At 34.1% G+C, this 14,390-nt stretch overlaps 1 protein-coding gene across 2 annotated transcripts in view; it reads left to right on the plus strand.

Moving 5' to 3' along the window:
• DSC3 (desmocollin 3) overlaps nucleotides 1–14,390 on the plus strand; it is a 42,670-nt gene that overhangs the window by 15,163 nt on the left and 13,117 nt on the right. For both annotated transcript variants that reach the window (XM_081078656.1, XM_081078657.1), the window contains exons 6-11: nucleotides 558–702; nucleotides 3,602–3,768; nucleotides 7,186–7,320; nucleotides 7,715–7,900; nucleotides 13,843–14,102; nucleotides 14,213–14,355. In XM_081078656.1, the coding sequence (XP_080934782.1) occupies nucleotides 558–702; nucleotides 3,602–3,768; nucleotides 7,186–7,320; nucleotides 7,715–7,900; nucleotides 13,843–14,102; nucleotides 14,213–14,355 (1,036 nt within the window). The remainder of the gene's footprint in view (nucleotides 1–557; nucleotides 703–3,601; nucleotides 3,769–7,185; nucleotides 7,321–7,714; nucleotides 7,901–13,842; nucleotides 14,103–14,212; nucleotides 14,356–14,390) is intronic.

Consider the following 14,390-nt stretch of genomic DNA (forward strand, 5'->3'; position numbering starts at 1 on the left):
TGTATGTTATAATGATATGCTGAATAGAAATATATTCTATTTGGCATTCCATTGCCTTTAATTAATGAGCAGTGCAGAAATTGGTAAATATATTTTGTTAGAAAAACCCTTCAAATGTGTGCTCTACTCGGTAAAACAGTAAAAGTGCTTTGTAGTTCCAAGATTGGGAATCATTGCTTTATTTAGATGATGTAGTAGAGATTTTTCCCCATTATAGTGAGTTTGGTGTTCTCCCCCCAAAACTTTCTGATTATGGAGAGAATAAGGACTATAATCTTAGTCTGTATGTTCACATTTAATTTCTCAATCTAATTGACAGAGTTGTCTCTGACTTCACTGTACTCTGAAGTTTTATTTGAAGTATAGCCATTTCTACCAAACACTGGGTACTCTTTACTGTATCTCCATTTGATGACTAAAAAAACACGGAATAGAAAATTTTAAGTCATTTCTTATTGACAGGATTTGCAAGGAAGCTGGTAGATAAAACAAAGTATTCTCTCTTGCTAGGATCTTATATTAATGGCCTACTGAACTTGCTTTTTTCTGTTTTTCAGTTGATTGCTTATGCATCAACTGAAGATGGATATTCAGCAGACTTACCGCTTCCACTACCCATCAGAGTGGAGGATGAAAATGACAACCACCCTATTTTCACAGAACAAATTTATAATTTTGAAGTTTCAGAAAGTAGCAGACTTGGTAAGACAACATTTTTGTATTGAACTATTTTGTGCATATTTTCTTTGGCCATTTGTGTTTTTCATTTTATGAAATGTATGTTCATTTCCTTTATTCTTATTTTCCTTGGGGTTTATCTTTTTCTTAACTATTTTTTTTTATCTACCTAAATCTGTGCTTTATATATTCAGGATATTAACTTGTCACATTGCACATGTTTTCTCAGTGTATTGTTGCTTTTTAATTTTATTAAAGTTTCTTTTTGAGATACAGAAATTCAGGTCTTTCATTTAATTAAATATATCCGTATTAGACTTGAATGACCTTTTCCTTTCTGACTTTATGGTGAGACAACTTTTAACAATAAAATGTATTAAGTTAAATACATATGTGTACGTTTTTTAAGACATTGAGTTTTTTATATCAAAGTCAGATCATCCTGAGATGATATTGGACCAGTATCTATTTACCAGAGTACTTTTCATCCCATCAAATCCAAATGACATGTAAGTTAGGGAATATTAAAGGACTTTGTGGTGTTGTTAATATGATACCAATTGGTTATAAAGGCAGATAAGTTATTCAAACTTTGTACCATATTTGGTTTACATACATAATTTCATTGTATCGTTATGTGGATTTATCAATTTTATCACCTCAAGTAGACAATATGCAGGGTAGAATGTACAGTAAAACTAAAATCAAACTAGATATTTTTATTAGGTTTTATTTAGGGAGGTGTTGAATGACATCCACTAAAGATACAGTTGTTTAAAGCTCTTATTTCTTTTTCTTTTAAATCTACCACTGTACTACTTCTAATTTAAAAAGAATGCTGGAATAATTTTAGAAAAACAGATCACATGCTCTCCATCCTAAACACTTACTTTCACATATAGACAACCAGATGTTTCAGGTTAGTTGGCTTTTAAATGTGGCATTCATGAAGTCTGCTGAGACTTGCAATGTGGTGAATAGCTACTCACAATAAAGCTGAAAGAACATGGACTCAGTCATAAAGGATGACTTTGCTAACTTGTCTTTTAAGATTTCTTCTAGTTACTTAGATCTTCACTGCATTTTTATACTTGCTATTCCCCTTCATATTTTACTTTGATAATTTGATGCCATAGATATTAACTTCTTTATTACATGGTACAATTAAAAATAAATATCATTGGTTTGGAGCTTACGAAACCTAGTTTTTGATTCAGAGTCTGTTATTAACTCACTGTGGGAACTCAGGAAAGTCCCTTTGAGTTCTCTGACCTGTAAAATGAGTTAATTACATAAGATGACCTATAATGTTTTCAGCATCACAAGTCTATGACTGTTACATTTTTCTTTTTTCAAAGAGGGACGATTGATTTCAAACTCTTTCTTGAGGATTCTGTTCTCTTCAGTATTAACAGGGAAGAATTAAGGACAAACACTTAGATGAAGATTAGCCCCGGGTACTTTAAGGATGTCACATGGGTAATTTCAGACCAATTATGGCTGTGAAACTCTTAATCCAAAGGGTGCTCTAATAGGTGCTCTTGAGTTTGTATTAACTCACATGCAGAGAGTTTGGATAAAGGATGCTGAACTAATATTGAAGTATAACACTCATGGAAAGGAATTTTCAAGATTTTAGGAAGATTTTGTGTGATAAGTAAAGCAATTCTGTATCCAGAGAATTAAAATTGTGTTTATGTCTTCCTGAGTGTTAATAATTTTTCGGGAAGAAAATGTTATGTCTTACAAAGATTATACATTTTTTTCCTATGGAAAGATAGATGAATAAAATTTACTTTCTTATGGTAAAAAGATTAATATTTCATGTCTTCATATTGCTCCACTGCAGAACTCTTGTCATTAGTTATAAGTATGTAATGGGAAATTCTCTACTATATATAGTATATGTTATAAATATATATAAAAATATAGAAATATGCTAAGTATGTTTATTTACATGCATATATACACACATATTTAAGGATATTTTACAGTGACAAAATCATTTAAAACTAATATATCTTTGTGTTAAAAGTTTTACTAGACTTATTTCCTTCAAATACAATATTTCAATGAATATGTATGTATGTATATGATATGTATATATATGTACATATATATGTATTTGAATGTGTCTATGTGTTGTCTCAGGTCAGCCTTACATATAATGCTATAAGCAAAGTAGATCTATGCATTGCATTTTCATGGTCATTGGAACACTATTCTTACACTGTAAATACACCTGTAGGTATTCGATATGGGAAATTCTTTACTAGGGCAATATTCTTACATTCCATACAGGTGACAAATATTAATAGCTCTAACTGAAGAAACAGTTGGCTTAAATTCTCCCCAAATGGTGAATATAATAAAATCCTTTCCTGAAGATTAAGTGGGACTGAGAGAAGAGGGGGTGTGGATACTAAGCTGGTAGAAAAGAATTAGACAAATCAGACTACCAAAACACAAAAACATCATAGAAAGGAGACTGGGTCATGAAAGGTCAACTTAACCATGTATGCAATTATATCCCAAATTAGTCTTGATTTAGCTATTCATCAAAAGTTTAATTTTAAAATATCTGATTTACTCAGGAGACATGGTTTATCTCTCCAGCTAGGTTTGTTGTTGCAGTTATGTAGGAATGTTTATTGAAATCATTGTTGAATGCCATTTAAATAAACTTTTAGTAATCTACTATCAAACATTTTGAACTGTGAGCCTTGATGCTCAATTTCATAGTGTTTTACATTGTAAATTTGAAATCATCTTGATCAATATTTTCTAAGGATACAATACCTCTAGTAAGAAACACATTTTAAAATAGGTTTCCACCATCATTGTTAAAATTTGAAAAGTGTAGATACTTCTACACATATTTAACAATTCTGTAAATGAAAGACTCTTTTTTTCTAACATGTAGGTGTTACAGTGGGGGTGGTTTGTGCCACGGACAGAGATGAACCAGATACGATGCATACGCGCCTGAAGTACAGCATTTTGGAGCAGACACCAAGGTCACCGGGACTCTTTTCTGTACATCCCAGCACAGGCGTCATCACCATAGTCTCTCAGTATTTGGACAGAGAGGTAGCTTTCACACTCTGTCAAATATCCTTTTACTGGGGGTGGAGGCTTCCCTTTCTCCTCTAATTGCTGTAATTTGCTAGTCTTTGGATTAGAAGTTTCTAATTTTATTTTATTTAGGTATAACGTAATAAGAATCCCTGGATATGATACCTGTTGTGTGTTGTTTTTAAATATTACTTCTACTTCTTTGTGTAAGCGAAACCATAAGTGATAGAAATACATATTGATTGGCATTTAGGACTGGAAACAGAAAGTATGTCTTATGAAAGTTGTTATTATTGAATATTATTTTATTTCTTGTGTGGCTAGTTGGTTCCAGCTCAGTTCTCATGTAGGACAATTGTTTTTATTGGTTCCATGAGCATAGATCACAACCTCCTCCCTATCCAGTTATTATAGATAAGTATCTTTTTATCAGGAAAGGATTAGTTGAGGTAAGCTTTATGGATTACTACAAATCTGTAACACTATTTGGTTGATAGTAATAGCATATTGTCATCTCAGTTATAGCATTTCTTGCATAATTTTATTTGACCTTTATAGTTTCTTTGTTTGACTAGATGTGATATCTAACTATAGAGGAGAACTGCGATAGTCATTGATTGATTGACTTGATTTTGTCAGCCTATTTTTAACTCTGAGTCATGTATTATTAAAGGAGGTAGGTTAATCAATTTCATATGTACAAAATAGCTTTAGTGGAACACTTGAATGCTTCCCACTACAACTAGATTAAAATAAATAGAAGGATCAATATGACTGGGAGAGACGTTATGAAGAAGAAATCAGTAGGTTTTGATGCCAAAGAAAAAGAGAGAGATGGTGAGAACTTATTAAAAAGAATCAAAAGTAGTACCTAGGTTTTATTTATTTATTTATTTGTGTGTGGGGAAGCAGGACATTTTATGTCATAAAGCACATACTGGTAATAATCAATATGAAAGTTTGAAAGGGACAATATGAATGTGTTTTTCATGTGTAATATGTGGGGATGATGTGGTAATCAAGTGAGGATTTCTTCCTCATTTTTTACCAGATTGAAAAAATGAGGCTTAGAAAAGATCATTTTCTTTTTTAAATTAAAGTTTATTGGGGTGACAACTGTTACTAAAGTTACATAGGTTTCAGGTGTACAATTCCATAATACATCATCTATATATCACATTGTGTGTTCACCACCCAGTCAGTTCTCCTTCTATTACCATATATTTGATCTCCTTAGCCCTCATCTATCACCCTTCTCCCCCCTTATCCTCTGGTAAAAACTAAACTATTGTCTGTATCTATGAGTTTTTGTTTCTTCATTTGTTTATCTTGTTCCTTTGTTGTTTTCAGTTTTATATCCCACATATCGGTGAAATTTTATGGTTCTGGACGTTTTCTGTCTGACTTATTTCACTTAGCTTAATGATCTCAAGATCCATCCATGTTGGTGCAAATGGCACTATTTCATTTTTTCTTATGGCAGAATAGATTCCATCATATATATAGCACATCTTCTTTATCCATCTATTGAAGAACACTTTGGTTGTTTCCATGTCTTGGCCACTGAAAACAAAGACCACTGAAAATAAAATGAGCATATGAAAAAATGCTCAACGTTACTAATCATCAGAGAAATGCAAATAAAAACCACAATGAGATATCACCTCGCACCAGTGAGATCACTCACACCAGATAGTATCATCAACAAGACAAATAGTAACAAGTGTTGGAGAGGCTGCGAAACAAAAGGAACCCTCATATACTGTTGGTGGGAATGCAGACTGGTGCAGCTGTTATGGAAGGCAGTGTGGAGGTTCCTCAAAAAATTACGAATAGAATTACCATATGACCCAGCAATCCCTATCCTGGATATCTACCCAAAAAATCTGAAAACATTTATCCATAAAGATATATGTGCTCCAGTGTTCATTGCAGCTTTATTTATGGTGGCAAAAATAAATAATTTAAGGTTACACAGCTTGTAAGTTATTTTGGGCATCAAACCCAGATCTGTTTGCCTGAACAGAAAAAAATCTAACGAGATTTTGTGGGGACTAACATAGGAAGTAAAGAAATGAATATGAGGGGTAAAGAAACAGTGCATTTATAGGAAGAAAAAACAGGATATCAGAGTCCTGGGGCCTCTGGGAGGAGCACTTCAGGGAGGGAATGTTGACTTCCAATGTGGAAGAGAGGTAAGTAAAATGGAGACTGGAAAAGAGATAGAAGGAAATAGAAAATGAAAAAGAAAAAAACAACATAAGAACAGTAACATAGAAGAGAAAGGCAACAGAGATGTTTGTGTCACAAACTAATGAGTCGATTTCATCATCAACACACCATTGGCAAAACTCCATTCCCAGAAGTATGTCAGCAATGATTTCCTAATTGCCAAATCCAACAGTTATCATAAGTCCCTGTCTATTGTCACTTACTGAAACTCTGTCTTCCCTTGGATTTCTGAGTTTCCTCCTGCTTCTTTGATCTTTTATTTTTAGTGTTCTTTGTTTAGCCATCTTATTTCCTCTTTATATCCTCAGCTATTGAAATGCTATTATATCTTATATTCTCAGCTCTCCTCATCCTTTAACCTCTCCTAGATAATCTGATTCCTGCTATAATTTCTTTTTTTTTTCTTCCCGCTATAATTTCAACCACCACCTATCTACATACTGTTGACTCCCAGATTGGTATTTCTGGCTATCTCTCCTGTATGAATGAGACCATATATTCAAGGGCTTTCTAGATCTTTCTCTTTAGATTTCCCCCAGGCACATAAAATTCAATATATACACCAAACAAAACTCATTGAGTTGGTCCCTCCTTGCCAACCTTGCTAGTATTCACTTCCTCAGAGAACAGTTTGTCCTGCATTTCCTATATTGGTTGGTGGTACCCCTGTCTGCTTATCTATTCCAGTAGGACACCTGAGCATCATTCTCAACCTTTCTTTCTCTGTTAACTAACATATAGAATCTGTTATCAAGTCCTACTCTATTGACTCCCACCTAACTTTCCTGTCACCCTTATTCTCTGTTCCTATTGCCACTGCCTTAGATTTGGACCACCTGTCTGAGACTATTCCAGGAGCTGTGTACCTGGTTTCTTCGACTCCCAGTCCAAATTATGCTCAACCTTCTTTAATAATATTCTTTCTAAAACTCAAATGTTTTTGTTTTGTGCTCCCCCTATGACTCCTAGAAAACCTTTCCCTATTACCTGCTACTTAAAGCATAGTCTAAATTCTCAGTATGCCTCTTTATGTCTTAACCTTTGCCTCCCTTTTCAGCTTTATCCTGGTCTACCGAGTTCTTAGCGGATATACAAACAAGGAAATAAAAGCATGGGTATACACAAATAGAAGAATTTACAATTATTTATAAATCTAAACAATAGTTCATAAAAATAATTAAATATTTGCTTTCTTTTGAGGTTGTAGACAAGTACAAATTGATAATGAAAGTACAAGACATGGATGGTCAATTTTTTGGATTGACGAGTACGTCAACTTGCTTTATAACAGTACAAGATTCAAATGATCATGCACCTTCTTTCAGACAAAATGCTGTAAGTATATAATACCAAAACCTATTTCTTGCCTATTTATTGCCATTTGTTATTTAATCTGAATTAGTAAAAATTTATCATACTTTGAAATATATGTGTTTATCTTATGAATAAAATTAAATAGTAGACATATAAAACTGTTTTGTTTATTCATAGTAGTATTTATATTACCACCCTCTTGTTAAAGGCCATAACATTAGTCTACATTTGTAATGAAATTCCTCTTTCACTTAAAGATAACCCTTCATGAAACAATACCATGTATGATTCACAGTTTAAAAAATCTAAGCAAAAACTATAAGAACAAGTACTTTTAGAGTGAATGAAACATTTTACTTTCTTTGTAAAAGTTCTCTTTATGAAGTAAATGTTTAATGTGTTCTTCCTTTTGCAGTATGAAGCGTCAGTAGAGGAAAATGCATTCAATGTGGAAATCTTACGAATACCTATTGAAGATAAAGACTTAATTAACACTGCTAATTGGAGAGCTAACTTTACCATTTTAAAGGGCAATGAAAATGGACATTTCAAAATCAGTACAGACAAAAAAACAAATGAAGGCGTTCTATGTGTTGTAAAGGTACAGTAATAATGAATAATTGACAGCTTGGCAAGTTAACAAGTTTTAATAAACTAATGGTTTAATCAACTAAACGGTTTCATAGACTCTACAAGTTGCAAGAGAACTTAGTCTCTTTAGGCCAACTGTTCCCATCTAATGCCGCCTTTCTTCTATCATTTTTTTTTTTGCCAATTATTAGTCACCTAATTTATGTTTGAACGGTCTCAATTATAAGGATCTCCTTATCGTCATTGGAAGTTTATTCAATATTTAGAGAGTTCTGATTCTCAGAAGTTCCTACTTCTACTGTGCCTAAATTATTCTCCTTATATTCCATGTCTTTGATCCAGGTTTTATTGCTAATGCTGTACAGAACATGTGTAATTCTTTTGAAAAGCTGTTATATCCATTTGAGATTTAACCTTTTCTAAGATAAATATTCCCAATTCTTTTAACTATTCTTTACATGATATAATTTAGAAATGCATATTCTCCTCTCTCTCTCTTTTTTCCTTTCTCTCTCTCTCTCTCTCTCTCTCTCTCTCTCTGTCTCTCTCTCTCTGTCTCTGTCTCTCTCTCTCTCTCTCTCTCTCTCTCTCTCTCTCTCTCTGCCTCGCTTGGTTGTATCTGATTCTTTTAAAGGTGATATAGTATTACATTAGACAGCACTTAATGAATTTATTCTTTCTTCTGTTTATTGTATTTGTCATTACACTGTTACATGTGAGGGTCCAGTTTATGAGCACAGAAAATACCCTGTGTGGGGAGCACCATTGGTTTTATATTCTTAGCCCAGAACAAAAATGAAAATTGTCCTGCATGCAGATATAGGCATCGTTCATTGAGTAAAGGAAGTTGATCTGCCAGTAACAATATGGTGGAGGCATTGGTACATAAACATTCCTATTTGAGTTATTTCCTCTGTAAGAATTTCCAGAGATTATGTCCTAAGGCTTGGCAAGTTCTGTCCAGATGTGAATAGTCAAATATATTTGTTCCAGATGACTCTCAATATCAAACCTCTCCCTATTTCAATTTTCTATAACATGATCTGCTCAAACTGAATACCTAAAAAAGAAAAAAATGAAGTTTTATAATTGAGAGAAATAGGAGAGGAAATAAGGAAATGGTACTAATATTTTTTCCTCTTATTGGCCCAATTCGATCCAGCCTTCATTTGGACTCTCCAGAAAGCAGAGCCCAATACGAGGATCTCAATGAAGGTAGATATTTAGGGTGTGGATCCCAGGAAGCCAGAGTAAAATTGGGAAAGTAAGATAGGAAAGAATGAAAAGTCAATCAAGTCTGCATTATTGAGCTAGTCACCTCTGGTGTTCAATCACTCAATGAACCATGTAGAGTTTACTTCAGAATTATCTTCTCAAAGATAGGTACCTGGGGAATTTATCCATCAACTTCCATCCTCGATACCCATGCCTGGTTGGTTGAAGGTTACGCCTGTGAGCCTCAACTCTCTTGAATTTCTTGGCTGAGCTGTGCCTGCCAGCGGGAGCTCTCTGGCTTTGGAGGAAACCTTGAATCTGAAGAGCTGAATGTGTGTGTGCTTGAGATGTGAATTTATCAGCACAGACGAGGGAGGTGTCCACCATGCTGCAGCTGAAGGAGGGGTGGGCTGAGGGTCGTGGTAAATAATTCTTTTGAAAAGGGCTGCTATGCAGCTACTATAGTTTCCAAAGCTGGACACATTTATGTAGCACTGGCTTTCACTTCAAAATTGATGTAATTGGCAACAGATTTTTGTAAAAGATTTCTCCTGACATCTTCATCTATGCACCTCTCCCACCTTTGTCCTCCCCATCTTGACTTTTATCTGGAAATAAGTCAAAGGAGTAGTTTGAGATATGAGATGGATAGATCATGCCCACTGCAGTAGCTGGAGTCAAAGACCCAAGCTCAGATTCCCTGGAGGGAGAGCAATTAGATGGTGATACTTTATTGCTTTTCCTCTGGCTCAGTTAAAATTTCCTCCCCAATAAAATTTGTATGCATCTGTTTTCATTATTTTTAAACAAAAGATAGTTGCACTTATATTTATAATTACATTCCAGTTCCTACAGCTAGGGAATATTTTTGGAATTTTAAAATAGTTACCATTCACTGAGTAACGTTTATGTCACAGAGAATGATATTAGGCACCTCATGAAATTTATATATAGTTGTCACATCCCTTTAGGATAAGGTATTATTACCATTTTATAATTTTAGAAGTATTTGTTTATAGATTACTTTTTTGCACACTTTCTGTTAAGTTTTTATAACAGGATCAGGGTTGCTTCATAATAATAATTTGTTTTTCTTCTTTTTGCATACTCTGAAATTGTAAAAAGACAAAAAACATTTGATGAACAGATCAAGAGATTTTTAACCTTCCCAGCAACCCTGTAGTTGTTCCTATCATTCTTCCCATTTCCAGATGAAGAACCTGACTCAAACGAAGTGAAGTAACATGCCCCAATTCATACAGGTCGGAGGAGATAAAGCCCGGATACAAACCCAGATATTCCTGATGCAGAACCCTTCCTCCGAACCACTGTGCTCTTCTCCTTCCAGCTGGGTACCCTTGGGCCATGTTCCCCTTATATCTCCTCATTTGCACATTTGAGTTACTTGACTTGATAAAGCCATGACTTCAGCTGTACAGCGGGCTTTCTCTTTTTGGGACTTCAATTCATTTCTGCTTCTCTTAGTTTACTGTTTAAATGATCTCCTTCCTCTGTCATTATCACCTTTTTTGCTAATCTTACCTTTTATCTTTCTTTGAGTCTTCATAACATGCTAGAAGCATTCTAGAGCATTCATAACATGCTCTAACATTTTTGTCAATGGAATTTGCATTCGCCATGTTATGACTTCCTTTCTAGAGTGTTTGCAAACCTTAGAAAACCTTAGTTCATCACAGAGCCCCTTTGGTAACCACAATGGTCTGTAAAAGTATCTTATCCTTTTCCTTGGTAAAGATTTTTGTTTGTGTACTTGTTACATCTTCAAGAACTTTCTAACCTTTATGATGTATCTTTTATTTTAAAATCAAACATTGTATAATCAGGGCATTTGAAATCCATCTTTTTGTCCTGTGGGTTACATACCTGATGATGACTAACCTTCTCCATCCTGGTTAAAGTAAAGAATCACATTATGATTGCCTTGGAGGAATCCTTTAGCCAGGATTCTGTTTAGGATAGGAGTGTTTCTTTCTTTCTTTCTTTCTTTCTTTCTTTCTTTCTTTCTTTCTTTCTTTCTTTCTTTCTTTCTTTCTTTCTTTCTTTCCTTCCTTCCTTCCTTCCTTCCTTCCTTCCTTCCTTCCTTCCTTCCTTCCTTCCTTCCTTCCTTCCTTCCTTCCTTCCTTCCTTCCTTCCTTCCTTCCTTCCTTCCTTCCTTCCTTTCTTATATCCTAGAGGATTAAATAATCAGGTTAAACCAAAGATTGCTCGGGTATACTTCTTTAGCTGAACAAGACTTCCAAACGTTGCCTTGTTAGTTGCTGTCTCCTATTATTACATCATTTTGACTATTAACAAAAAATGCAACACTATTCCCTTCATTTACCTGTGTGACAGCTTGAGAGATTGAGAGATTAATAAAGCCAATAGGGTAGAGCGCTTATTATGTTCTATAATGTTAAATGTTATTCTTACAATAATTGTACAGAAGGGAAGACTTAGTTTTTTCTTAGAGAGAATGAGAAACTTTCCCAAAATCACACAGCTAGAATGTCACAGAGACAGAGTTTGAACCTAGGTCTCTTTGATTCCAAGTATATGTTCTTAAGCACTGTTATATTGCTTTGCATAGCTATATGCTTTTGGAAAGTTAGCCTCTGTATTATCTGTAAAGAATAAATAATAGTTCTCTTTGCCTCCCTAGTAGCTATTCAATATAACAATGGAACTGAAAGCACTTGGTAAACTATAGGATATTATTATTATTGTTATTATTATTATTATTATTATTATTATATTTTTAAAAGTATTAACATGTTCTTGGTACTACAGTTTGTAATAAAAAGATAATTTCTGTCTTAAAAATATATAACTTTTTTGGCACCGTAGAGGCTGAGTTGGTACAGTCTTCAGCTGAGTCCTAGGTAATCTTTCCATCTCAGTGTTTATTTCTATTTCAGCAGCAGCAGCAATAATAGTGCATATATATGGGCTTGAGTGAGGAAGCTATTGTTCTTGGTCATTCTCAACAGACAGGGTCCTTAGCTCCACAACACAACACTTCATTTTACTGGGAGTTGTAAGCATCTCGGTGCAGCAGTAGGATATTTTTGAACATTTTTTTTTCAATTAATGAAACAAAAAGTTATACCCATCGTGGAAGAGAATCATGTTTTTTCATTAATCATTGATTTCGTCCCAGTGGATTTCTAATCTTGTCAGTTAAAGTCACTAAGACAATATCCAGCTAAGCCTTGAAAAATTACATAAAGAAATTTTAAGGCTTTAGCAAGTGGCTCTGGATCTAATAACTTCTGTACCTCCTCCAGTGCAGCAGCTGTTTCCTAAATTTACATCCATTTCTCACTGTCAACAGATACTCTGACTCTCTGCATGATCATACCAACACATGTGATTTGCGAGATAGTGTTCATTAGCAACAAATAAATAGATATTAATTTGTTTTCCCTCTTGACTCTGCAGTTTCTGGGATAGTTATTAAAACACTAAAAAGCGTTTCACATACTTTTTGTGAATTCTAAGATTCAAAAATTCTCTTGACTTCTAGTGGACTCATGATACTAGTATCTCAGGATAATAGCTAAGTGTGAAGAAAGGTTTAAAACCAAAATTTTACTCATCCGTTTTGATTTTGTTCCATGTTCAGCCAGTGATTATTTTGATTAGCAGAAAGATAATCAAAGAAAAAATGCTTCAACTTTCAGTACAGTATAAAATAACGTTTATGGATTTTCCTTAATCTGCTCTCTGAAAATCAATTATAATCAAAGGATTGATGTAAAAATTTTTAGAGGCTGGTGCACTGTTAAGCAGTGTAGAATAGCAAAGGAATTATAGTGTGGTGGTTAAGAAAATGAACTCAAGCCAGACTACCAGGCTTCAAACTCCAGCTCAAATGAGACTCTTTTAGCCTTGGGAAAATCAGTTTATCTCCTCTTCTCCACTTTCCTGCTCTGTAAAACAGGGATGATGATGATAATAGTACCACGAAGCATGTCATGTTTCTCTTACTTAACTGCATTTTCATGGTGAAAGTTTCTTTAGACAAACTACAGACAATACCAAAGTATCGTTCTCAAATTGTCAAAATATAATTTTCATAAAAAGTAGGTAGTGAGAATGATTGAAAGTTCTACTTAACTCTTTAATGAAGGAACCAGTAAGGAGACAAAACATATTTCTAAGAAGAAAGGAGAACCTGGATGGGTTTTGATAAAAGGAAAAGCTGAAATAAGATTGGTCAGTTACATGCCTGATAGGGCAATTAAAACATGCACTGGGAATATCTTTTCTATCAGAGAGAAAATAAGATCATTGCACATCTTTAATTTTGTTTAAGTTGACATCTAATTTCATAAACTCTGTAAAATGTCTGGGCCCTACTCAATAGTAAATAATAAGTTTGCATTCTCCTAGACTGATCTGTTAGTACCCTAAAGCAAGGGCATAGGAACACTTATCTTTTTACATTATCTTCAAGTTCAGAATCATTTTTCTTAGTAAGAAGGAACTATAAAAATATTTAAGAAATTGCTTTTCCATAGCTCTACAAAACAGCTGTAGAAACTTTTGGACTATTCTTGCTAAGGGCTTAGTGAAGAATCACCTCTCTCTTTAGTAAAGGATAAAAGTCAATATTGACTAAATGGGAAACTGAAATTTTTGCAGCACTGTTCATATTGAAAAGAGTTGACATGCTATTTGAAATATCAAATGTATTTTACACTCATACTGATGTACATGTGGTCTTTTTTTAAGCCACTGAATTATGAAGAAAACCGTCAAGTGGTCCTGGAAATTGGAGTAAGCAATGAATCTCCATTTACCAAAGATGTTCCATTCAGAGTGACATCTATGAACAGAGCTTTGGTCACAGTTCTTGTGCAGGATCAGGACGAAGGGCCTGAATGCAACCCCACAGCCCAATATGTGCGGATTAAAGAAAATTCAGCAGTAGGGTCAAAGATCAACAGCTATAAAGCCTATGACCCCGAAACTAAAAGTAGCAATGGTTTAAGGTACAAAGAAATCTATAAACACATACTGATAATATTTAAAGTAATTGAGACAGTAACTTATTTTAATACGTTTTATCTTTCTAAAGGCTATTTTTATTTTTTATCAACAGGTACAAAAAATTGTATGATCCTGAAGGGTGGATCACCATTGACGAAAATTCAGGGTCAATCAAAACTTCCAAAATTCTGGACAGGGAGGCCGCAACTCCCAGAAATGACTTATATAATATTACAGTCCTGGCAATGGACCAAGGTAAACAAAAAAGTTTTAACCTGGTATTTTATAAA

Source organism: Rhinolophus hipposideros (assembly GCF_964194185.1).
Source record: "Rhinolophus hipposideros genome assembly, chromosome: 17".
NCBI lineage: Eukaryota > Metazoa > Chordata > Mammalia > Chiroptera > Rhinolophidae > Rhinolophus > Rhinolophus hipposideros.